This window comes from Acinonyx jubatus, chromosome B3, assembly GCF_027475565.1.
Source record: "Acinonyx jubatus isolate Ajub_Pintada_27869175 chromosome B3, VMU_Ajub_asm_v1.0, whole genome shotgun sequence".
Taxonomy (NCBI): Eukaryota; Metazoa; Chordata; class Mammalia; order Carnivora; family Felidae; genus Acinonyx; species Acinonyx jubatus.
Window position 1 is genome coordinate 51,540,672 of NC_069386.1, and position 26,359 is coordinate 51,567,030.

The window sequence follows — 26,359 nt, forward strand, 5'->3', positions numbered from 1 at the left end:
AGTCACCCACCTGGTTCAAAGTTGAAAGGCCTGTCCTTTCTGGTATGATGCCAAAAGGCCTCGACCCCCCCAAAATGTTGAGATGGGCCTGGAGAATCTGTGTGTGTTCAGTGGCCTTAATGTTTTCTGTGACGTGGACTTTGAGGTCATCAGGGTGGTCGGGTGAGGGGAGGGAAGTACCCTTCAGCTTGGAGGTCTGAGAAAGCTGGCGTGCTGGGGAATCAATACAGGAAGCAGAGCAAAGCTTTGGTGTTTTGTAGTGGTCGGGACAGGGCTCTCGCTAGGCTCTGTGGGCTCGGCGCAGGGTCCCCCCCGGGGCCTAGGACTCCTGAGGGTGGGCCCCTCTCGGTCCCCGCGGCCGCGGGCTTCAGTGCGCCTCGCTTCCCGGCACCGCAGGGCCTGCCCGGCACCGGCAAGCAGGGTGGAGCCGCGGCGGTCTGCCGGGCAGCTGCGGGAGCTCGTCTCGCTCTTCCGCTTGCAGGTGCGCCCGGGGAAGGTGGGACGCGCAGGAGGGGGCGCCCGCCATGCCCGGACCGCAGCTCCCCGCCGCGGCCTCCAGCCCGCCGCCCCCGCGGAACGGCCTGCCGCAGCCCCTGTGAGGCCGAGGAAGAGGCGGCGGCGGCGAAGGCGCCGCCCCCTTGGCGAGCTTCGCGACCTGGCGGCCTCCGCAGGACCCATGGCGGATTCCTCGCCCGCGCTGTCCCTGCGGGAAGGCGGCTCCCGAGCCCCCCGGCCCTCGGCTCCCTCGCCGCCCGCGCGCTCGCGCTCGGGCTCGGAATCCGAGGAGGCCGAGCTGTCGCTGAGCCTGGCCCGCACCAAGACCCGCTCGTACGGCAGCACTGCCAGCGTGCGGGCGCCGCTGGGCGCCGGCGTCATCGAGCGCCATGTGGAGCACCGGGTCCGCGCCGGCGACACGCTACAGGGCATCGCGCTCAAATACGGAGTCACGGTGAGCAGGGCGCTTCGCGGCGGCTGGGGCTGGTGGCACGGGCGGGGGCTCGTGGCGGGACGCGGAGTACTGGGGGTCGGGCAGGCAGCCATCTGTTCCCAGGCTCTCTGCCAGCGCGCGCCGAGAACCGCGGCAGTGGTCTCCAAAGGTGGCTATGTACCCAGAAGGGCAGGCCTCCGAGGCTCCCTCCCCAGGTAGGTGCATCGAGTTCCCGGTGTCCTGCCCAGACACCGCCCAGATCAGTGAGGAAGGCCAAAGAGGACCTGGGAGCTAAGTTCACCCGATTTTCAGCCCAGATCACAGTACTCAAAGCTGAACTGAGGTGTTGACTCGGGGCAGAGAATTTTGTTTTCTCTGTAAACAAGCGCTGTGATGAGCCAGGGATGGTACGATTGTCTCCGCCGGATGGTTCTGGTTCTATCGATTATGCTGCTTTATTTAGAAGTGAAATTACACCCCTGGGCTCACTGGCAACTGTGAATGTGACACCTGTCGCTAAGCAGCAGCCCAGAACTGGGGTCTAGGTGAGCTGAAGAGCTGTGTTTATTATAAATTTATAAGTGTGTGTGTCCTGGGCATATTGCATTACACTTCTGGGAATAACATGGAAACCTGAGGGAACATAATGTCTCATTAAAATTACTTATAATTAACTCTGAGCTATGTGATGGCCTTTTTACATCTGAGTTCTGTATCAGTTTTCAATGTTCTTTCCTGAAACACCTAAGACAGCAATGGGAAGAAAGGCGATCTTCTCTGTATCTTTCTCTTAAAGAGAGACTCTTCCTGGCCCTTCACAGAATGACAGAGACTGAGTAATTTATTTTGCACATTCAAGTTGGAACTATATGTTTACCTAGCAGATCATTTTGAGACCAGGAATCTTCCTGTGCAGGCATATACTGATATTATTATGCTATGGTAGGCCCTTTCCGTCCTCCTGGGAGTTTGCAAATGTGAACATAGAACTACAATTCTTATGTATATCAATAAAGCCTGGTTTGGGTCAGAGCCAGAGAAGAGCAGAGTTGGGGAGTATCAGCAACTACCTTCTGCTGAATGCCTGCTGTGTGCCAGATATTACATTTGTCCTGTTCCATCTTGTTCTTATTCAGTTTGATTTCCCTAAAGAGCCTTGGAGGTAGGTATAATTAACCTGTTTACAGATGGGAAGATGGATGAAAGGTAAGGCTATTAAGTATGTTTATTCACTGAGAGCAATTTGAATTAGTACACAGCTGCACTTGCGTTACTTACAGCTCTGAAACAGCTGACTGCAGTTTTCTACTTTTCATCAAATGCTTTCTAATCTATGCTTTTGCTTAATATAGATCCTGTTACTCATCACCTTATCACCCCTTTCGGGTAAAGTATAAACCAGATTCTTCACTACTTTCACGAAGACTTGGTTTTAAGATGTTAAGTATAATGAGTTGGGAACTGTAATCTATACCCTCAAAGAGTCTCTCTCAACTTCACTATTGATATTATGGACCCTATAATTCTTTGTTTGTGTAGGTTGTGCCGTGCATTGTAGGATGTTTAACAGCATCTCTGAGCTCTGGCTCTCTGTGCCAGTAAGACCCCCAGCCTCCATCCAGACATTGCCAAATATTCCCCAGCAAGAAACTCCTCATTGAGGACCACTGGTTTATTACATGTGTATCATTTCCTTTGGGCCCTGAAGTATAGTTGATGAAATTTTTAGAGACTCTTCCACTGGTTGTGTAGAACCAGTGAAAGTGATAATTCTTACTGTAACAGTGAAGTGATGTTACTGCTTTAATTCACATGTACAGATATTAGTTGGATTTACTCGTTGTAAGTTGAGATTTTAGGTGGAAGCTAAAAAGGCAGAAAGGCTTTTTTTCTTTCTGTGACTGAACAGAAAGAAGTTGAATGAGTTAAGTTTCAAATATTGACTACCAAGGTTATAAATAATTTAAATGATTGTTTAAAGGAATAGGTGATGATGTGTTGGAGATTTAGTGACCCAGGGCAGTCACCTGGAAATTAAGAGTCAGTCCAGGCAAACATTCGACTTTAATATCCCCTGTCTGGCAATAGCCAGGCATGGTTCTGCTGTGTTACTGAGAGGAGCAGGAACTCTCAGGGAAGCCTGTCTGCTGATGACAGCTCTCCAGCCACCCAGCTGGGAACCAGGCAGGACTTCAGTCCCTCAGAGGGAGAGACTGGTAACAGCCAGTAGTATTTTAGGTACCAGCGTGTTACCAGAACAGTGACTCTGACAAGGGGTGAAGATGGAGATCTGTTTGTGAACCCTTGGTTTTCAGGGGAACAAAACAGAAACTGGTTTTCTTAAGTGATGCTTGATGGCTGGCAGCAGGGTACATCCCAAGATATGGGAATAAATACGTTCCTCAAACTTGCCTGGGTAAGGGAATGCCCAGGGGCAAACTAAAAATAAAGAATCCTAACTGACCTTGAGCCTACTGGATCAGAATATGCAGAGAAGGAGCACAGCAATCTTAATGTTTTACAAGCATGGCATCTTGGCCTGTTCCCAAAGCACTGTCCTTCCTGGGGTCTTTGCACTTGCTGTTTCACCTGTGTGGAACACTCTGTCCCTGATCACTGCATGGAAGGTTTGCTTCATGGGTGTATGACCTGGGTAGTCACATGGAGCCCCATGCTTAGAAGAGCCTCGCATTTGGTGTAATGCTTTACTATTGCCATCTTGAAGTTTTTAGTACTCTGTGAACAAGGGCCCCATGTTTTCACTTTTCACTGGGCCCTGCAAATTATGCAGCTGACCTTGGCAGTGCGACTTGCTCCCTCACTGCTTACATGTCTCCTCCCTGAAGCCTTCCTGACTGCTTTCTGTCAAATTACAGCCTTCCTTCACACCTGCTTTCCCCTTCCCTGCCTTGTTTTCCCAACAGTATTTATTGTTCATCTCCTTTTCCTTTTTGTCTTTTTTTCCAGCTTCTATCTTTTTGGTGATACATTAGCGAATCAATAGAAATCCATACCCTCATGGAGTTTATATCTTAGTCAGTAGAGACAGTAAGTAAGCAAACGAAATATGTTTTATGCCAGGTATTGATAAACAATATGAAGGAAAATTAAGCAGGGAAAGGAGATAATGAAGGCTAGCGGGGGTGGCTATAATTATTTAAAATGGGATAGCCACAAAGAACTCACTGAGAAGGAGGCAAGTTGTATGTGTGTGTGGGGGGGGGGAATGCAGATATCTGTGAAGAACATTCCAGGCAGCAGCAACAGCCAGTGGTGCAAAGGCCCTGAGGTGGAAGTATAATTGGCAAGTTCCAGGAGTAGTGTACTTGGTGCTTACAATGCAGTGGCATGTATTTGGACCTTGAAGGCCACTGTAAGAACTTTGGCTCTTTCTCTGAGTGAGTTGGGAAGCATTGGAGAAGTTCAAGTAGAAGAATGATATGATCTGACTTAGGCACTAGAAGGATCACTCTGGATGCTGCTTTGAGAACAGGCTGTAGTGGGAGAGTGCCAAGGCATGGAAACCAGATCAGTTGAAGGCTTTGTAATAAATGCAGGTGAGAGGATGGCAGCTTGGACCAGAGCAGTAGAGAAGGAGGTGGTGGGAAGTAGTTGGGTTCTAGATGATTTGTTGATATGCCGTATATTTTCTGCTTACTTGTTTACTGTTTTATTTGAGTATCTCTGCCCTACAGATGGGCCCAGGGATGCAGGAGGCTTCTCTATAGGAAAGAAGAATGTGGATGTTCAAGAATCTGGCCACGTCTGAAGCCTGAGGGACCCCAGTTCTTCTGCCATGGCCTTAGAAAATATCTTAAGGACCCTTCCCACCATTCCTTTTAAAGTCATTATTATTAATAATGGCATTTATTATTTTTTAGCTGTTTTTTTAATGTTTATTTGAGAGGGAGAGAGAGCAGGGGAGAGGGCAGAGAGAGAGGGAGACAGAATCCCAAGCAGGCCCCATGCCATCAGCACAGAGTCTGATGCAGGGCTGGATCCCACAAACAAACAGTGAGATCATGACCTGAGCTGAAATCAAGAGTCGCCTTACCAACTGAGCCACCCAGGAGCCCCCAACTTTTTTTTTTTAACCTGTTTTTTTTTTTTTAATTTTTTTTTTAACATTTATTTATTTTTGAGACAGAGAGACACAGAGAATGAACAGGGGAGGGGCAGAGAGAGAGGGAGACACAGAATCTGAAACAGGCTCCAGGCTCTGAGCTGTCAGCACAGAGCCCGACGCGGGGCTCGAACTCACGGACGATGAGATCATGACCTGAGCTGAAGTCGGACGCTTAACCAACCAAGCCACCCAGGCGCCCCCTTTTTAACCTGTTTTTATTGAGCCTTGCTTGTTTGAGTCCTTTTGCCTCATGCTGGGGCTACAAGATGATACATGCACTCCTCTTTTTATTCATGGTGACTTTTTCCACTACTGCTTTCCACTAGCCTATAGCTACTTGAGAAGCCAGGTTGCTTGTCCAACTCATCTCTGGACATTCTGTGTTAGCCTGAGGCCGGCACATGGCAGGTTCTCCATATATGTATGGACCTGACCCACAGGCCTGACCACTGTGAAATCAGTAGGCCCTAGAGCAGACCCTGAAAGGTGGAGGCCAGGGTAGGGGTTGAGTGACTTATTTTACAAAGTGTGGCTTGAGGCTCGCTATCCAGCCTACGGAAAGGTTGCTGCTACTGGGATGGTGCTGGTTTTCTCCCCTTCCACCAGCAGGGGGTTTTTACATCAAATTAAACATAGGGTTATATTTGAGCATTTCTACTAATGCATTTGAGGAAGTGGTCTGGGAGACTGAAACTACTTGGGCTGGGTTGAGAAACTATTAAGGGCAGTTCAGATCTCAGACGTGAATTTGCTTGGGCTGGAATTTCCCTGGCTGTGCTTATCTCTACTGAGACATTAAGGCCCTTTCCCTCACCCCGTGTTCTAGATTTAGCTATGGCATTTGTGGCCTTGTTAGCTCCTCTCGGATGCAAGCATCTAGAGGAAACTCACTGATGCTAGCCAGCCACTGTGAGCTTTTTGTTTGGAAACCCTGGAAAAACATCTAGAAAACAGTATACAGACTAAAAGTGGGCAGGAGACAGGGAGGGGACTTATTATTTGCATAAACTTTTTCTTTGTCTCTTTGCTTTCCCCCTGGCAGCTCGCCTGTCTGCTCCCCTCTCCAGAGGCCACATTGTCTTCAGTGCCCTCAATCACTTCCTGTCCAGTTTTATTCCCAGGGTCTTCTCACTTTCTTCCAGTGAACTGCTAAACTCCAGTCGCTTCTTAACACTTCCCCTACCAGAAGTGTTTGAAGTTTAATAGATTCTCATGTATTCTTTTTTAAAAAACAGCTTTATTGAGGTATAATTTACATACCACAAAATAAACCCATTTTAAGTGTATTCAAGGACTTTCAGTGAATTTACAGAGTTGTGCAACTATCACCACAATCCAATTTTAGAACCGTGCCATCACCCTGAAAAGACCACCATTACTTCCTGTTTCCTTCTCTAGCCCCAGGCAACCACGAATATATTTTCTAATCTATAGATTGGCCTTTTCTGGGGATTTCATATAAATGGTGCCTCCTGTGTTCTTCTGAAATAGCGTGGAAAGGAAGTAAATCCTATTCTCCCTAATTAGCACATAGCACTGGAGGAGTCTGATTGCCCCCAGCACCTAGAACTTAAGAGTGTGAGACAGTGGGCTGATGGGTGAATCTAGCACTTACTAGAAAATGATCTGGAGAGAGTCCTTTAATTAAGTCTTTTCTGTAAAATAATAATAATCAAATGAAAGTTGTATGTATGTATGCATATATTCTAAGCCACAGAGTGCCATAAAAATGTTAGTTCTGAATGTGTCCTGAAATGTTTTTGGAAGGGTTTGTCTTTTTTAAGGAGTGGAGAGGAAGAAACAGAAATGAACAACGAGATCATGACCTGAGCCAAAGTCAGGCGCTTAACTGACTGAGCCACCTAGGCACCCCTACAGGGGAATCATTTTATTTTATTTATTATTATTATTATTTTTTTTTTTAATGTTTTTTTTTTTTTTCGAGAGAGACAGAACATGAGCGGGAGGGGGGCTGAGGGAGAGGGAGACATAGAATCTAAAGCAGGCTCCAGGCTCTGAGCTGTCAGCACTGAGCCCCATGTGGAGCTCAAATTCATGAACTGTGGGATCATGACCTGAGCTAAAGGCCTATGCTTAACCGACTGAGCTACCCAGGTGCCCCAGGGCAATCATTTTAAAGAAGTTTTTAAATTATCGATGGCACTTGTTCTACCTAATGTCACCATGGTTGTCATCTTGTGGCCACCTTGTTACCTCGTACTTAATTCTTCTGTAATCTGTTTCTTAGTGACCAATTTCATTGAGTCATGCTGTTCCATCCTGAGCATGGGAGAGAATTTTGAAATGAAAGTGTTTGATTGCTATCCCTATCCCTGACTCATCTGCCCACAAAAAACACAGGGTAGTTCTTTGTCACTCTGAACAGGTCACATTTTTTATTCTCAGCATTAATTGGGTTTTAAGAAATGTGGAGAACAGAGGGGTGGGAGAAATAGGTGAACTTTTTTTTTTCAGTTTAAATAAATTGAGCGGCGCCTGGGTGGCTCAGTCGGTTGAGCGTCAACTTTGGTGCTCACAGTTCATGAGTTCAAGCCCCACATCGGGGTCTGTGCTGACAGTGTGGAGCCTGGAGTCTGCTTCAGGTTCTGTGTCTCCCTCACTCTCTGTCCCTCCCCCTCTCATGCTCACTCTCTGTCTTTCGCTCTCAAAAGCAAATAAACATTAAAAATTTTTTAAAATAAATTGAATAATTTTTTTTCCTTTTAAAGCCAAAGGAGTTGGGTTCTATATTGAAGGCAGCATGGCTTCCCCAAAGGTAATTCCTTATCCACCATCCACCCAAGGCCTGGTATGATCCAATCTTGTTTTAGAAGGATAACTCTAGGGGTGCCTGAGTGGCACAGTCGGGTAAGCTTCCGACTTTGGCTCAGGTCATGATCTCACGGTTCGTGAGTTCGAGGCCCACATCGGGCTCTGGGCTGACAGCTCAGAGCCTGGAGCCCACTTCAGATTCTGTGTCTCCTTCTGTCTACCCCTCCGCTGCTTGCACTCTGTCTCTTGCATTGTCTCAAAAATAAATAAACATAAAAAAAAAAAAAAGGATAACTCTAGCAGTAGAGTGGAGGAAATATTGTATATTGGGGAGGGTAGAGAAAAGGGATCATAATATCTTCTAAGACTCCTAATTTACTGTCCTTTGCTTTGTGTGTTCCTAACACAACCCAGATCTGCATTGTGATAGTGCCAGAAAACTGCAATTTTCAAAGGTTATGACAATTCAAATCCTTGTGATATCCAAAATTTGAGGCACCTATCATTATTCTATATATGTTTTTAACAGCAAACCTTGATGGGTTTTTATTACAGTTGCAGTTAAGCATACTAGAATTTGAATACACTGGACCGTTTACCATTAACATAATCATTTATCTCTGGTAATCATGGACTACCAGGATTAGAATATTCCAGAGCTTCAGTGTTTATTTCTGTAACATTCCTGACAAGTGTGTGTGCCCTGGATGAGATTTAATAGAAGCTCCTCTTTATTTCTCCAGGGAGCCCATTCATTCATGGAAAACTCTTATAGCGACTTCTTCCTTATATTGAAAGTCTTAAACTTTTGACAAGATCTTTCAACACAAGGTTTCTAGTTCTAAACCTAGGAGACAAAAGTTCAGAGGAATTTCAAACTTTTCACCTGATAGCATCTGAGCTGCTCTGTGCTTGGAAAAATAAATAAATAAAGTAAAAATTGGGTGTTAAGAAATGTTGAACAGAGCCAGGTTGGGAAAACTCTAGAGTTTTCCAGCTCTTCCTTGGGTTGGATCATGACTTTTCTTAGCTTTATGTGAGGTGACATTCCCAGAACATTAGACCCATCTATATTCAGATAAAAGTATAAAACATTCCTAAAACATCATTTCACTGTTTGGGATTATCCCTAGTCTCTTGTCTGTGCTGTTGTGGCTTCCTCCGTGACTAGGCTTCCTGTTTCCACTGATGCCTCTTTATTGCCAGTCCATTTTCCACAAAGCTGCCTGAGTGCCCTTTAACTGTAATCAGATTGTGTCAGTCCCTTTCTTCACTCTCCAGTGGCTTCTCATCACATTTAAAGTAACACCTAAATTTTATCCCTTGGCATGCAAGGTCCTATGTAGCCTGGAGTTTTGCTCATTACTCCCTACACTTCAGCCACACTACATTTTTACTGTGCTGGGGCACTGCAGCTGCTTTTTCTCCCCAGAATGCTCCCCCCCGCCCCCCGACTCCTAGCTTTTTGCATGGCTGGTTAATTCCTTAACTTTACTACAGGTACAGAGTTTGCACCCTGTGCAGTTGGTTCAAGCCACTACTTGTAGAGGAGAACAAGTTAAGATCAAATTTATCACCTTCGGGCAAAAAAACATAAAGCTTACACACCTCAGGGCACTGACAACATATAATGTTAATTATCCAGGCATGTCTGTATGAAATTTTTTTATATATTCTTACTTTGTAGGAGAAATATTTTTTATTGTGAGAAATTCCTACCTCCTTCCTTCTCATCTGCTGAATACATGTTAGGATCTGCCCTTGCCTGTTACTTTCTCCTTTTTAACCACATTTAATAATATGATAGCAACTATTATTATTTTTGAGGGCTTCCTGGGGGCTATGCATTGTTCTAAATACCTGAGTTGATTCGTGTAATCCTCATAATGATCATATTGCATGGGAGGTACTATTATTATCCCTACTTTACAGAAAAGAAAACAGAACCATTAATGATTAGAAAGTGGCAAAGCCAGGGTTTGAACCCAGAAAGTATGGCCCCGGAGCCCATGTTTCCAACTACTACCTGTATTAAAGTCATTGACCTGTTTTCACCTTCAGACTCAAATCTGCCGGTTCTTAGATTGTTCTTAGCATCACCTTGATGCTAACTGTGTCTGGATATCTCTGGTGTCCTTGATGCTGGCATCCTGTGTATCATCTCAGAGTCTAGACCACAGAGTGAATGTATACCTGAAATGCTTGCTGATGATGCTGAGATGGAGATAGCACAGTCTCCAACTTCCAGAAGCTTATAGACTAATTCAAGAGGCAATTCTATGGGTGAATCAGTGGGATGATGCACAAGAACCTAGACAACTCTGCCCTTTACTCCCTGTGCTCCTTAACTGTACCCAGCTGTTGATTCAGTCACCTTGTCTTGTATTCCTGTTACTGGCCCTTTGCCTGGCTGTGATGGCCTGTCTTGCTTTGAATGATAGATGTATGGGTCAGGGTTCTGGCAAGAAACAGTGGGCTCAGGGGGTGTGGCCAAAGAGAATTTAGTCAAGGGACATTTATTTTTATTATTTTTTTTAATTTTTTTTAATGTTTATTTATTTTTGAGACAGAGAGAGACAGAGAGTGAATGGGGGAGGGTCAGAGAGAGAGGGAGACACAGAATCTGAAGCAGGCTCCAGGCTCTGAGCTGTCAGCACAGAGCCCGATGCGGGGCTCGAACTCACAGACTGTGAGATCATGACCTGAGCCGGTCAGACACTTAACCAACTGAGCCACCCAGGCACCCCTAGTCAAGGGACATTTATAGAATGGGAGCAGGGTTGAGGGAACCAAGAAGGGATGGTGAAGCAACCTGAGACTAGCAACAGCAGGAAGATATTACCCCTAGGCTTGAAGGGCCAGGGGAAGAAGTGGTGTATCCCACACGGGGAGACCTGGAGCCTGGGATGAGGGAGGGATTACCTGGCAGGAACTCTGCCATAGAGGAATGCAGCTACTGGAGTCATTCATGGTGCTGTCTTTCTGCTGATGCCTTCCATTGGAACTCCCACTGGAATGCCAATGACATGGCTTAGGTAATGCAGTTCTTAAGAGGTCAGCCTCTTGGAGTTCGGAACAGGCTCAAGAAGAGTTGGGGATGGATTGGATGGTGAGGGTATATTTAAAGGGAGAGTAACACAACAGATGACTTACTGTCCCTTTCTGGTTACCTCCTGGGGTTAATCTTTTATACCTGTTCCTCTAACCTGTTTTAATTAATTTATCTATCTATCTATCTATCCTTCCACCCTAAGCATTTAGTGTGTACAGGATCTTTGTTAGCCTCAGGGAAGCTATAGAAATAAAAGTGCTTGTCCTTAAGGAACTCACGTTCATGCTTGATGTTCTCAGTTCTGCCTCAGCAATGAGATTTGGTGTTCCCTGTCAATTTCTGTCCTCCTTCATTATTCTCAGATAATGGTAGACCCCTGCCAATAAGCATTTCAAAGAGCACTGTATCAGTGAAGGCTCTTTCATTTACAAGAGACAGAAAACCTAACTCAAATTGGCTTAGGCAAAACAACAACAAACAAACAAACAATGGCATTTATTAGCTCAAGAACGCAAAGGCCCTAGGGTATTCTGGCTTTAGGCTTTGATTCAGAGGTCTGATTGCTTTCCTCCAAGGTGGCCTTGTTGTCGGGTTCCATGAAGTGGACAGATTGCTGCTCTTTCTGGTAGAGAAAATGGAGGACCTTTCCCCTCCCAGACCCAGCAAAAGTGTCCTTGCATCTCTGAATCATTCCAAGATGGGACTGTGACCTATCATGAAAGCGAGGACACTGTGACACTGCAAAGGGCAAGAATGAGTCATATGCTCACCCTGGAGTGGGGAAGGGGGCAGTTCTGTGCCAATGGAAGGCCACATACTAGGATGGAGGAGGTGGATGCTAGCTGATAAATAGGAAAAAAACCCAAGGGGATATTAAAGGCAGAGTCAATATACCTGAACCTGTTATGGATAAGGTATTCGAATTATTTTAAATCACTCACATTGAAGCCTAAACTAGACCAGAGATACTTAGGATTTTTAGACTTTAATTTTGTCTCCTAAATGCCCCTGCCTATTCATGCCTCTCTTTCCCACCCTCACCTTCTCTCCTTTACCAAGAAACTAGAACACAAAAGACCAACCCACTCTACACAAAAGATGCTTTAATGTAGTACCTTTAAAAGAAAAAAAAAGGTTTCACTGTACTATTTGTGTAGATTCAGCTTATAGTAAGAAATCAGGAGATAGAGGGTCCATTTACTAGTCGACTGTTGTTTTTTCAGGCTCTTTGATACAGAAATCTAATTTTTTCACTCACAATCAATTTGGCATTAAAAGATCCCGTAATTTGGTCCCATTAGTCACGCACTTTTATCTTGACTTCAGAGTCAGACAGAAATTCTAGCTCATACATTTAAAGAACTGTAGGCACTTGGTCAAATCAGTCATCTCAATTTCTTCATTGGAAAAGAGAGTAGTATCATCTGCTAAATATTTTCTTTCTCTCTTATATATCCTGTCTGTTTATCTACTTACCTACCTATCTGTCTCCTCTAAACAAGCATGTATACAATCTCTCATTTAATCTTCCCAACAACCCTGTGAAGGCTAGAGGGTACCTATTTTACACACCAGGAAACAGGCTGAATGAAAGAAGTAACAAGCTAAGCTTGTGTTGAGACCTTTGGTGTTGGAGGAGCTGTGATTTGAAACCAGGTCTGTCAGATTCCTAAGCCTGCGTGCTTCGTTATCTTACCAAACTGTCTCCGTTCTGTGCCTCCCAAGAAGGAGCTGAGGTGAAAATTCGATGGCGCGGGGCGCGGAGGAGCCTGGCATCCCCGGACGCTGTTAATGCCGTGTGGTGAACGCCAAGTGCACGCATTTCTCCCGCTCGCTGGGAGCCCACAGACGTGCAGCCCTGCCTGCACTCACAGCATTGTGGACTGAAGCACCCCACTTATCTCTCTGGAGTGTCCTTTTCTTCTTTTGCAAAAAGGAGATGATAGTATCTCCATTACTACCCAACCCGTGTAAATTCTGTTCTCCCTTTCGCCCCCAGCTCCCAACTCTGTGGTCTGCACGAAGCTTCCGCAGGTGTGAAAGAGTTTGAGGTTCTAGAAACTGTATTAAATGCCAGCTTCTTCATCTGCCAGTTTACGATGGTTCCATGATACATAATCTCTATGAGTTTTGTTTATTTGTAAAGTGAATCTTTAAATACCTTCTCCGGGGTAGGAAATACGAGATACTGTATGTAAAGTGCTGCCCACCTCCTTTCCTTACCTCTACTGCTTCTGCCCATTCTTCAAGGCCCATCTAAAGTCAGAAGAATCAAAATCAGAACTCCACCTTCTCCTTGAGGCCTTTCTTAACAACTGCGACCCCAGTCTGCACCATTCTTGCAAATTCTCATTGTATTTATCCCTGTACCAGCTCCTGTATCCATTATATTTACCAAACACAATTCCAGAGACATAGGAAGCACCCTGTAAGTAAAAGAACAGTACTAGTTTTTTTTTTTTAAATCAAATAATAGAAATGTTAAAACAAGACTGGAAGTTAGAAAATAAGTGCTAAAAATTCTACATTTTTTAATTTCAGGGATTGAAGGCTGCTTGGTAAAAGCTGCCTTGTAGGGCGAATATAATAGTGGGGGGGAAATTAGGCTTTCCTTTTTTAAAGTTGAGAAACAATTTCCTGACATCTCTTGAAGTAACTAGGGATACCTGGGGTAGTAACTAAACCCAAATTAACAGTCTCAAATCCAGGGGCACCTGGGTGGCTCAGTTGGTTGGGTGTCTGATTTGAGCTCAGGTCATGATCTCACTGTTGGCTTCAGATCCTCTATCCCTCTCTCTCTCTCTGCCCCTCCCCCACTTGCACACGCATGCTCTCTCTCAAAAATAAACGTTAAAAAAAAAAAAGAATCTCAAATCCAGAGAAAGCATTGCACAACGAGCCCAGATATTTTTAGGTGCTTGTATAATAAACCCTACTAATGGATTTATTTATACAAAACTCTGTTTCCTTTTTCATATTTTAGATGGAGCAGATTAAAAGGGCAAATAAACTGTTTACGAATGATTGTATATTTCTGAAGAAAACTTTGAACATCCCAGTTATATCAGAGAAGCCTTTGTTGTTTAATGGACTTAACTCAATAGATTCTCCAGAAAATGAAACTGTTGATAGCAGTTTTTCTCATGAAGAAGAGCCAGCAGCAGCTGGAGAAGACCTCTCTCCTTCCAGTCCTCAAGAATCTGATGTTCAGCCTGTACAACCTGAAGAAGTGTCAGCTAGAGATTTCCTGCAGAGACTAGACTTGCAGATTAAGTTGTCAACACAGGCAGCCAAGAAACTAAAAGAAGAGAGCAGGTAAAAATATGCTGGTAAAATGTCAGAAGCTGAATAAATTACTCTTACGATGTCCTTGCTTTGCTGAGTTTTGTTTTGTTTTCTCTCTGCTTCTGTTTCCTTTTTTCTCTTTTGCTTTAAAAACTGTATTTTAATTCTAGAAAGTCATTTTTAATATATGAGGTCTAAAAAGAGCTATTGCATTCTGCATAGGGCTTTATCTATTGCAATGTGCTTGTTTTTAGCTCTGTTACTTGTTATAAAAAGTTTGGGGGTGGTGGGGTGGCTCAGTTGATTAAGTGTCTGACTCTTGATTTTGGCTCAGGTCAGGATCCTAGGGTCGTGAGATTGAGCCCCGCATCAGGCTCCACCCTGATTGTGGAGCCTGCTTAAGAATCAATCTGTCGGTCTGTCTCTGTCTCTGTCTCTGTGTCTCCCCCCCTCCTCCACCCCTCTCCCCCACTTGAACTCCTTCTCTCTAAAAAAATAAATAAAATATATATATATTTTTTAATTTTTTTTTAACATTTATTTATTTTTGAGACAGAGAGAGAGAGAGCATGAACAGGGGAGGGTCAGAGGAAGAGGGAGGCACAGAATCTGAAACAGGCTCCAGGCTCTGAGCTGTCAGCACAGAGCCTGACGCGGGGCTCGAACCCACAGACCGCGAGATCATGACCTGAGCCGAAGTTGGATGCTTAACCAACTGAGCCACCCAGGCGCCCCCATATATATATTTTTTTAAAGTTTGTTTCTTTGCTTTAGTAGCATAACTGTCCAGCTAGCGGTCCTGGATGGCAGCCAAGCAGAAACATCTAGTTTACCCCTTCAAAGAAAGCAATGCCCTAGGGAATACTTGCGAAATACTGATCCCAATAAATTTGTCAAAGACCTTGTCCATTATTTGTTACTAGGTGTCTTTCATGTGAGCTTTTTTCTTTGTTCTTTGTTAGGGAAAATCTTTCTCTCTCCTATAGAATTGGTTTTCTTCTTCCTTTATGATTCCAAACATGGCACAAGCTATTGTGTTTGCTTTTTTTTGCCCTGGCTACCAGGAAGCTTGCAACTAAAACTGATTTTCAGTTCAACTAGTACAGTATTTCATATGGCTAATATATTTGTATCCTTCTCCTTTCCTTAATCCTGATATTTTATTTCTAATTCATCTTATTATATGTATTTGTTGTACGCACATCAAGCCCTTTGGAGAAAAAGGTGGCATATAAAAACTATAAACAAATATGAATGTAATAATTTTATAATTTAGTACATTTTGTTTAAATGTAATAGAAAATATAAATATAAAGCAAGTACCATTCTTTATTCCAGTAACTGAGATGCCAATAAAATGCATCTAATGAGTATTTACCCTAATGAGTATTTACATTTCATCCAAGACATGCAAAATATTATATATTGATGTACTCCTGCACTTCTTTGGCAAGTGGATATTAAGTTGTATAATAAGTACAGTATATATATTAGTTATCTGAATATCATTTTAAAACACTGATTTATGCTGAATTTTCACTTTTTTTCAGAGATGAAGAAAGTCCTTATGCAGCTTCCCTCTATCACAGTTAGATGATCAGGGACGATAATCTAACCTGGATTAAAAGGTGGTTGGATCATGAAGAAACCAACAACTAAAGATTCAAAAGCATATACATCCTTAAATCACAACCAAATAGTTTCACCTACTGCAATTGCACTGATGTGATTATTTCCTCTGGCTTTCTATGATTTTAAGTCTTTATTATGGCATGAGAGCAAAATTGTATCCTAAAGATCATCACTTTTGAAGGTGATGGTAGTTTTTAGACTAGTTTTTGTAAATACTAGTTAACATAAAGCATCAAAGACTATATACATATTCAAGCTGAAAACAGTGTTTATCTTCTGAAAAATCCTAATGATGTGAAATATATGGTTGCTGTTTAAGTGATGCTGATTTTGCTATGTGTTTATAACTTAAGTGCTATATGTATATATATATTTCAATATGTATTACAATATTCTGTATTAATATAAAGAACCAAATTTTGTCTGCTATTTTGTAAAAATAAACTACAAAAGCCTGAATGAGAAAATAAACTATGTTTTCATATTTGAGTCTGTAATTTTTTTCAACAAATAGAAATAAAATTGATTTTTAAATTATTTTTGAAATGGTGACAGCTTCTCCATTTTAATTGCTTTTGTTATTATAATTGGAATTTTTAAAAAGTTTCAGTAATCTAAAAGCAAATCAATTATGGGTATTAGTAGCCTTTGCATTTTCATAATATTTGAACTGATTTGTTTGAGGTATAGTTTAAACACAGAATATGATCAGAAGGAGAAATAAAAAATACCATGCTCTGAGACACTGGTGAATTCTAGTTTAGATTTCATGAAGTCACTTTGGAGAGTGGTTTTTAGTCACTGTGCTCATTTGAGTTGAGGATTAAGCTTTTATTTACCTCATTTGTATCATATGTACAGGTTATAGCAGTAAGCCTTAAGCAATACATTACTTACAATTAAAGGGTTTTTTTGGTCTCAATTTTTATTCAAGTATCAGGTTAAATCTTAAGCTTCCACAAAAATTTCCCATATTTATCCGTCCCCCACTTCCCCAAAGGAATCTGCTTTCTGTGGAGCAAACAGGACTTTCCCCTCATTTTCTCTTCCCTTTCTTGCTCCTCCAGGTCTTCCGTTAAGCAGGAAACAGGTGTCCTTAGGTGTCAGTGCAGCAGAGCTGGTAGAAGCAGAACCGCACAGGTCCAGCCCTTGAGGGTGACGTATAGGTGCATGCATGGGAACAGCAGTTGTCTGCCCTTGGCTGGAATTTGTTCATAACCTACATAATCCCTTGTGTTCTGCTTTTTTTTTTTCTCATGCTATTATTGTTTTTGATATAGGGTGATGTTTTTCTTTTAAAGTTTATTTATTTTGAGGGAGAGAGGGAGAGGGTGTGAGTGTGGGGGAGGGGCAAAGAGAGAGGGAGAGAGATTATCCCAAGCAGGTTCTGCACCGTCCACTGTCTGCACAAAGCCCAACACAGGGTGCGAACCATGACCTGAGGCAAAATCAAGAGTCAGATGCTCAAATGACTCACTCAGGGCCACTGAGGCGCCCCAGGGTGATCTCTTGATCATGTTTTGCTACTACCTATGAGGAGTTAGTTGGAAGAGGAGAAAACAAGAAGAAAAAAAAATTGGGGTGCCTGGGTGGCTCAGTCGGTTGAGTGTCCAACTTCAGCTCAGGTCACGATCTCATGGCTGGTGAGTTTGGGCCCCGCGTTGGGCTCTGTGCTGATGCCTCGGAGCCTGGAGCCTGCTTCGGATTCTGTGACTCCCTCTCTCTCTGCCCCTCCCCTGCTCATGCTCTCTCTCTCTCTCTCTCTCTCTGTCAAAAATAAACATTTTAAAAAAAATTTAAAAAAAAATAAAGGAAGGGAAACCATCATGTCTGTAAGAAAAGGTCTAGGCCTCTCTGGAGGCAAAGGAACTTTAAAAAATGTAAAGTTATGTTGTTTAACATAAACTGAAATTTGAAAGAAATCCAAAAGACATAAATCTGAAAACGCTATCCAAAAGATATAATATAAACAGAAATTTAAAATTAAGGGCACAATCTTAGAAATACTCTTCTGAATATTTCATTGTTGTCTAAGGTCTCTCTTAGCACTTTCTGGCCAAAACATCTCTCTCCTTCATTAAATTAAATTCTGAATTTGTTGTGGCCACAGCTGACCTGTCTTGGGCCAGAGTACTTTAGTACTGCCTTGGAGGAGTAGACTGAGCCACAAGGAACCAGGTTTGAGGCCACGCTTTAACTGCTTCTTGGCCATCAGAATTTGAGCACACGCTGTGCCCTTGTTCTTTCTGTGAACCAGTTTCCTCATTTATAAAACAAGGCTGATGATCCCCTGCTTGTCTTGGTTACTGCTGGGAGCTAATGAATGTCACTGTGTCGGAAAACTGCAATACATTCCCTAAGTAAATGTCTCATTTTAAAGTATACCGCATAGATAAATTATAGAAAAGTGAATGGATAAAATGCTTTAGTTGCAGCCAGACTTTTTTTTTTTCTGATGTAAAAGCTGCCCATTTGGACTTAGCCCTATAGGACACAGGTGAGGTAGCAGTCATGTTATCAAAAATGACATTAAAATGCTCTGACTCATTGTGTTTGGCAAGGATATTTTGGGCATAGGTTGTTTTTAGCTCTCCCTTACTGCTCACCAGTGAGTACTGGCTTGTCTAGAACATACTGAGTTTAGTTTTTGTGTGTGTCAGGCTTTGGTTTTTGTTTATTTTTACAACTCAGGAGGGGGAGGAGCAGCAATGGTTTCCTACCCATGAAAAATAGCCTCTTACATTTCCCTATAAGTTTCTCCGTCCTCACCAAAAAGTAGGTACCAAGCAGGAGCATTCAAGACAAGTATCAGAAGACCATTTGGATTAGGGACAGCTAATACACAGAGCATCATATTCAGATTTCCAACTGAAATATATAGAAAAATATGTTATTACTTTATGCTGAATAATGCATTTGCAAAGCATTCTTTGGTTTGGGAACATTGCCCATTAACATTTCAGGAGGACCTTGGGCCACTGTGTGTTTCCAGGGATGTGTTTGTGATGGTAGCTGAGGGAGAGGAGATGCAGGGACCCCAAGTTCATTAACCTTTTCCTCAGGGAAGTTCATTTACCAGCTCTGGTCCACAAAGAAGGGAATGATTGTCTTTTGTGTTTCTGTTCTACTGCCTGGCTTTCTTGCTCTCAATTGAGAAATGTTGGCCTGGATTAAATTCAGCTTAGATAACCCAGATCTGGCATACATTTTTACTTTGCTTTGGTAGTGTTTATGACCTCATTTTTCTTCTTGGGGAGCATACAGTTATCCCTATTAATAAAGTGGATGTCTGAAAATTCACCAATAGAAAATATTAAGAGTGGGGGAAATTACTGATGAAACCAGCAACTCCTATGCCCATTTTCCAGGTTCCTTTCTGCACCAGTGGGGCCTGATAAAGAGCCAGCAGGAACAGCCAAAAAGCAGAGAGCTATCCTTTATGCTAGATAGGCTTTGAGGAAATGTTAATTTATTTTAACTCCCAAAAGGGAACTGGTGATGGAAATGACATCTTGTAACAGACAGATTCTATGAGGTGTTTTGATACCCAGCATGCCTTGAAAACAGAACCCCCTAATTCTTTGGGGGGTGTCTATGTGACACAGCGGGAAGAAGCTTCAGTTTTAAATTCAGTCTGTTACAGGCTTTCCAAAGCAGCATATCTCTGATTATAAAATGTAAATCTATAAGGAAATAAGGATTCTATATACAAAATCTCAGCTTACATACAACTTTACTTCTCAAATCGTTTTTATGGCAAGAAAGCTATGTTTGACCACTTCTAAAAGGTTAACTACTGCACTTTCATCACTTTCTAAAAATCCTTGACTCAAATTACTTTAATCACAGACTTAGAAGTGTTTGAAGCTATGTTTTCTGAAACAGTCTAAAGACTCCTGAATCTTTTGCCATTTTTACAGGCTGCTGTAAATACGCTTGATGGCATCGGCTTCTTCTTTATCAAGGATGCCCTTCTCCACGTAAGCATCAGCTTGTTGGTTGATGAAGTCCCTCATCTTTGAAAGGTCATAATCTGGAAAATATCGTCAGAGTGTCATGAGCAGAGATAGGAAAGAGACATCCCCTTATAGTGATTGCCATGAACTAAGAAGCGTTTTATACAAAAACACAACTACTATTCCATCGCAGTCTTTCACATCAGAAGACATATTAGATGTTGGCATTTTTTCAGTCTTTACAGTTTAAAATCGTGTTTATGTATATTGTTTCATTTGTTGTCCATGATCGCACCTGCAAGGTGTTCAGGTAGGGAGTATCACCATCATTTGAGCATGGGGAGAACAGGCCCATAGACCATGTCTTTGAAAACTTAATATTTATACCAATCACCCGGGGGCTCTTACAGATTTGTATCAGTAGGTCCGAGGCAAAGGTCCAGATCCTGCATTTTAAATACGCTCCCAGGAGATATTGCTGCTGCTGGTTTGGGACTCACACTTGGGGAGACAATATCCTAAAGCTTAAGTACCTTCAAGGTCACACAGGTAGTTAAGAGTTACAAATAGAACCAGGTGTTTTGATTTTCTGTAATTGTTATACAGGTTAAGTTCCTGTTGATGTGACAACCCATTTTTTTTTTTCCAAATTAAGAATTACCATTGGCTCAGTCGGTTGAGGGTTCGACTTTGGCTCAGGCCATGATCTCACAGTTTGTGGGTTTGAGCCCCAGGAGCCTGCTTCAGATTCTGCGTCTCCCTCTCTCTCTGCCCTCCCCTGCTTGTGCTCTGTCTCTCTCTCTCTCTCTCTCTCTCTCTCTCTCTCTCTCTCTCAAAAATAAATACTAAAAAAAAGGAAAGAAAGAAAGAAAGAAAGAAAGAAAGAAAGAAAGAAAGAAAAAGAATGACAATAATTTTCACACTATCTGAATTATATGCATGGAGGAAAAATGCACAGAGCTTTTTTATTTTATAAAGAGAAACTGCTTTGTGGTTCTGTCCTAATTAAACAAAAAAAATCTGTGTAAACCATCAAACCACCCATCAAAAGCAAAGAGATCCTCAAGTAAGGAGGACACCTGTGGCATTTTTCTGAAAGCTTAAAACCCACATCCTTCCTTGATGCTCATTGTTTTAAAAAATGAAAAATAAACACAAAAATAAAATTTAAATAACCTGAATTCTATTAATCATAAATAACCAGAGTTAGTATTTTGTTATATATATAAGCAAAAAGAAAAAAAAGAAAAAATATATGTATGTATATTTTGCTTTTCAAATATATCTATCTCAACCCAGAATTAAGATCACGGTATAATATACAACCTTATTAACAATCTTCTTTCACTTATGCAGTAAGCATCAATATTTTCCCGAAACATCACTTAATGGCTATGTACAATGCATCCTATGGAGGGTACCAAAATTTATGGCACACATCCCTCAGGGCTGGACATGGGGGTCTTCCACATCACAGCGTACCTGGGGAGATTCCCCCCAGATTCTGAGTTGCCTGAAGCTGAGTTCCTTGAAGACAGTGCCATTCACCTTGGCTATAGCCACCGCTAGAAGAGAGCCCTGCCTTCTGTCAGTTTGTAAAGAAAAAAAAAAAAAGGAGAAAGGGGGTAACAGAAGCTCAGAGCACCCCATGAAAGGAAAACTATAAAGAACATCTCTATAAGTGCCAGGTGTTTATCATATCAAATGAGCTGAGGCTCAGATAAAGCCGGTTTCCTCTCAACCAAGAGAGGCATTTGCTCCCATTAGGGCTTCGCCTTGAAGATTAAAGACATAACTGCCAGCCGGGGCACTTTACAGCCATCATCTGATATGCTGCTCGCAAAACTCCATGAGGTAAGCATTAGTATCCCCATTTCAGAGATGAAGAAACGGGACAGAGGAGGGAAGTCACTTGCTTGGGTCATGGTAGAGTCAGGTTCTGAACCCAGGTCTGTCTGTCACTGCCCTGAACCACCCTGTGGCCTTGAAGTAATGAACGTGAAGCCACTAACAGGTGTAGAACAAATGTTCAGTAAGTGCTTGGGTTTTGTTGTTGGCTTTTATTTTCCCTGTCAGGACAAAACAGAATCAAGCTGCACATATGATTTGTGTGCTGATTCCTCACAAGCTGATTCCAGTCTCATAGGGCACAAAGAGGCGCCTCTTAATTATCACCAGCTCAAATTAATACTGGCTTTTCTGAGTTGGCTGCAGGGTCAACGTCTTTAGTGGGACAAAAGACAGCTCAAGGGCAGATGTGAAGAGGTCTGGGTGATTCGAATGGACAAACAGGAAAGTATTTTGCTTTCTTTTGAAATGGAAAAACTGTATCGTTAAGACAGCTCTCACTGTGCGCCGTAGGAAAACTAGCTGGCTGTTAGATTACACAAGTCAGTAGTCACGTTGCTAATCTTAAAAATATGTTTTAAGGTTGTTAGGCTCAAAAGAAAAAAGGGCTGTATTTCATTTTTTTAAAAGTACAGACTTTTTTTTTTTAAGGGTGCATAAAGTTTTATCATCCTTCTCAGCATCACATCACATGGACCTCCCTTTCCTGGCTCTGGGAAGGAGAGGCAGGTTACCCAGACCCCTGCCCAGCAAAGGGCATGAGCAGAGGTTAAGGAAGGTCAGAACTAACAGAGCTACTGGACTTCCTGCTCACACAGCTGCAGCCACTGTGTGACCCTAGGAACGAGATCCACCGGCTTTAAGAGGTGACCTAGGTCAAGCAGAGCACATATGAAGGCAATGGAGGAAAAGCTGTCTGCTTCTGTCTTCAGGGGGGTATACTGCACATCACCCTCACTTCCTGAGGGCAGAAGGGAGCATCAAACTCAATACTGTCATTTTGAAATTTGCTCACAGAGCCTTGGAGATGCAAGCATCAGGGTTCCATGCTTGACTAGGTTGATCATTTCTGGAAGTTGAAGATTATATTGCAGGATGTTGCGAGTTATGACTGGGAGTGTGATTCATGTTAATCAGTGAAAGAAATAACAGAAGTATTCCAAATTGTTGGACCATCAAATTAACATTGGTTTCAGAATACATTTTGGTACTTTCTGTATTACACTCATTCTAAGATAAACAGTTTTTATTGTATATTTTTAAAAAATTTTTTATGTTTGTTTTTGAGAGAGACAGAGCATGAGCAGGGAAGGGGCAGAGAGAGAGGGAGACACAGGATCTAAAGCAGCCTCCAGGCTCTGAGTTGTCAGCACAGAGCCTGAAGCAGGGCTCAAACTCATGAACTGTGAGATCATGACCTGAGCCAAAGTCAGACACTTAACCATCTGAGCCACCCAGGCGCCCCATTTTTAAAAAGTCTTTACAGTCACTGATGGCATGTGATAACTTTTCTTCCTTAGTGGTACATGAAACAATGGTTCATTCGTCAATCAGTGACAGATTTGATGTAATATGGTTCATGTGAATTTTAATGGAACTGATAGCCTAGAAATTCACATTATTTTGAGTCAAATAAACTGTGTGAAAAGCTGATAATTATTTCCATTTCACTGAATTTAACAAGACCATAGGCTAAAGAGGAACTGAAAATACTTCTTTCTCCCATTGTGCTCTCTATATCAGTGGTCCTCAAACTTAGCTACACAGTGGAATCATGGGGAGGGGGTTAAAAATACTGATGCCTGCATCCTTTTCTTTGAGTTTCTGCTATAGTGGTCCTGAGATGTGACCTGGACGTCAGGACATGTAAGAGCTCTGCAGGTGATTTGAATGCACTTTCAAGTTGGAAAACACCCCTCGTCTCATTTTAAAAGCATCCTTTGGCAACTGCTCAGCCAGACACCTGGAAGTCATACTGGACTCATCTGTATCCATTGCTGTCAAGTTTCTCCCTTTATTTCCTCTGCCTTGCCTTGGTTTAAGCCCCATAATTTCTGCTCCAGATCTTTGCCTTCAATCTCTGTCCAATCCCCTGGGGTCCTATTTCTTCGATCTATAGCCACACTGCTGCCAGAGAGATTTCTCAGTTCTTAACCTAATTAAGTCCTAATTTAGGTTCCCCTGGCTAAAACTTACCTCCTTGGCAGGACACGCAAGCACCTTCCTGATCTGGCTGCTACCCACCTCCCACCTCTGGCTGCCGATCCTTCCCACAGATACCCAGTGTTCCTGGGAAACTGGGTGGCTTCAGTTCCCAGAACACATGACTCTCTTTCGTCCTTCTATGTCTTGGGCCCAGTGTTTCCTCTGCATCCACCTCTCGTCATTCAGCTTTCCAACAAAGGCTTTCCTGCAATCCTTTCTCCCAGTGCTATGCATCCTTGTAAGGAGATGTGCCCCCCACCTTTGTAGCACTGCACCTGTCTATGATAGCGCCGAGCAGGCTTTAGTGGTGCTGGGAGCAGGCTTTAGTGGTAGCTTTAGTGGTGCTGGGAGTTCCTTGGGGGTCAGGGAGGGCAAGGGGAGGCTGCATCTTACATTTGCATATCTCTGGTACTCAGAACAGAACAGTCTTGTTCTGTGTTTTAAGTGAGTGACTGCTTTTGTAACTGCAGGGTCCATCTAATATGTGGTAAAAAAATTCCCTTTTTAGAAAATACTCCAAGGGGGCCTGGGTGTCTCAGTTGGTTGAGCGTCTGACTCTTGATCTCAGATCAGGTCATGATCTCACAGTTTGTGAGTTCGAGCCCCGTGTTGGGGTTGGAATTGCTTGGAATTGCTTGGATTTCTTTGGATTTCCAAGCAGGTTCCATGTTGACAGTGTGGAACCTGCTTGGAATTCTCCCTTTTCCTCTCTCTCTTTCTCTCTCTGCCACTCATGCTGTTTCTCTCTCTCAAAATAAATAAACTTAAAAAACTTATGAAAATAAATACTCTAAGAAAAGGGCAAAATATTGATAATTATTGAAGGTGGTTGGTGGATACATGGGGATTCATGATACTATTCTCTCTACTTTTGTTTGATACATTTCATAATAAAATGTAAAAGAAAAGGCCTTTGCCCAAGAGGTGGCTTTGAAAAATAAGAGAAATGGAGATTCTATTCCTGTATCCTGGAGTGTTTTTGGACTCTGACAGGAGACTTTAGCCCAGTTTGACTGTGGGAAACTTTATTTAACAAGAACCCCTGACTAATGGGTGAGGTTGGCAGTTTGCAACCATACTAAATCCTTACCTTCTTTATTTCCTTTTTTGTCGTGTTTCTTCAGCCACTCAATATTTTTTCTGATGGCTTCCAAATAGGCTTCCGTTTTCCCTGGAAAAGGGAAAAAAAACTCATAGCAAATACTCATAAAATATCACTGCATCTCTTTTTAAAGACCACACTCTTGTTCAGAACCATAAATGCTGGACTCATCAAGCACTTGTGAGGTGGTATCCGTAACAAAATAGTGTGCATATTTGGGTGGGGGATGTTGAGGAGAAAGGGTAGAGATGAGATTCCAGGACACAGGACCAGGCAGGCTAGTAAGTGTCAAGGAGCCATTATTCACACACACATAACTGCAGTCTCATGTCTTGGCAGAGAAGAGTTTTGATTCAGTTCACTGGATAGGTGAACAGTTCTTAGACTGCATCATTTCTGGTTAGAAATGTTCTTCCAGTTCTTCCAACTGGTTAGGAGTATTCTCAGGTCAAGAATTGAATCAGAGTGGCAGATCCTGAAAAGACTCCATCACCAAATAAGTCACGTTAAGGAAGTCCAAATCTGTGGCTTAGTGTAGGCTGCTATACAAGTCTTCTGCCCAATCTGGCAGGGAGCGTGTGACAACTCAGATGAAGAGATGACCTGGGCCTCATTTCAAGGTCTGGGTATGAACCTTAGAACTCATTCTAGTAAAACTCCCCTGGATATAAACATTCTCCCATGAGCCTCGAGTGTTGTGAGAGAAGTGCCTGCTCTGTGGTGCCCTTCACGTACATTGTTGTCTGCAAGTGGGCATTACCATCCACTGAGAGATGAGGAAACTAACACCCAGAGAGGCTAAACGACTTGTCTGAGGCCACACAGGAAATAACAGAAGCAGAATTTGGACTCTAGTCTTCCCAAACTTCTGCTACCTGCACTATCTGAAAGCAAAGTCTATCTTCAGTCACAGACACTGATGTAGCCTTGTTCTGTCTCAAGGAAACCAGCCATCTCTGAAACCAGGTGAGGTCCCTAGTGCCCAGAGTGTCTGCACCAAGGGACCAGGTAGTCTGGAGAATTCTGGGTGGCCTAGGAAAGGAAGCCTTCGAAGTCCAGGGGCTCTGCAAGAATCAATGGCTGCCAAAGCTCTGTGTGGTATCCACCCATTCTGAGCCCCCTTTGAGCCCTGTTACCTCTAGTCTATTCCCCAGACTTTTTGGTTGAGTTACCTGTGTTCTTATGATGTGCCAAGGGCTGTGCTTTGTGCTCCAAAATGCAGTATCTCTTTTACTCTTCACAACAACCTTTTAAAGGCAGTCCCATTTCATCCCCATTTTACAGATGAAGAAACCGAGACATAGATAAAGTAATCTGCTGAAAGTCATATGGCTAGTAAGTTGTAGAACCAGGGTTGAACCTGGGTGCATTTGACTACAGTCCATGAACAATAACACTGCCTTAGGATTTGCTGATGTTCCAATTTCCACTACTGCATTTACCTAAGTGACCT

General features: G+C 42.8%; 3 protein-coding genes across 7 annotated transcripts in view; 1 reads left to right on the forward strand and 2 right to left on the reverse strand.

Moving 5' to 3' along the window:
* Positions 1-130, reverse strand: part of TMOD2 (tropomodulin 2) — a 72,702-nt gene extending 72,572 nt beyond the window's left edge. Inside the window, exon 1 of one of the 2 annotated variants that reach the window (XM_053224016.1) lies at positions 11-130. The gene's annotated coding sequence lies outside the window, so the exon portion shown is untranslated. The remainder of the gene's footprint in view (positions 1-10) is intronic. The other variant, XM_053224015.1, reaches the window with a different exon arrangement.
* An 18-nt stretch (positions 131-148) lies between these two features.
* Positions 149-16,332, forward strand: LYSMD2 (LysM domain containing 2). 4 transcript variants are annotated; one of them, XM_027067252.2, is made up of 3 exons: positions 149-949; positions 13,862-14,193; positions 15,714-16,332. In XM_027067252.2, exons 1-3 carry the CDS (start codon positions 677-679, stop codon positions 15,754-15,756), a joined length of 648 nt encoding a protein of 215 aa, XP_026923053.2. In that variant the 5' UTR covers positions 149-676; the 3' UTR covers positions 15,757-16,332. The 4 variants fall into 4 exon arrangements, with proteins under 4 accessions (XP_026923053.2, XP_014918963.1, XP_053079994.1 ...); XM_015063477.3 differs by lacking the exon at positions 149-949 and adding an exon at positions 1,007-1,143; XM_053224019.1 differs by lacking the exon at positions 149-949 and adding an exon at positions 1,195-1,473.
* Positions 16,333-19,144: 2,812 nt separating this feature from the next.
* The window catches only part of SCG3 (secretogranin III), a 35,251-nt gene continuing 28,036 nt past the window's right edge, over positions 19,145-26,359 (reverse strand). Inside the window, exons 11-12 of the mRNA XM_015063475.3 lie at positions 24,895-24,975; positions 19,145-19,828 (exon numbers count right to left, since the gene is read on the reverse strand). Of these exons, the coding sequence (XP_014918961.1) occupies positions 19,710-19,828; positions 24,895-24,975 (200 nt within the window). The 3' untranslated portion in view covers positions 19,145-19,709. The remainder of the gene's footprint in view (positions 19,829-24,894; positions 24,976-26,359) is intronic.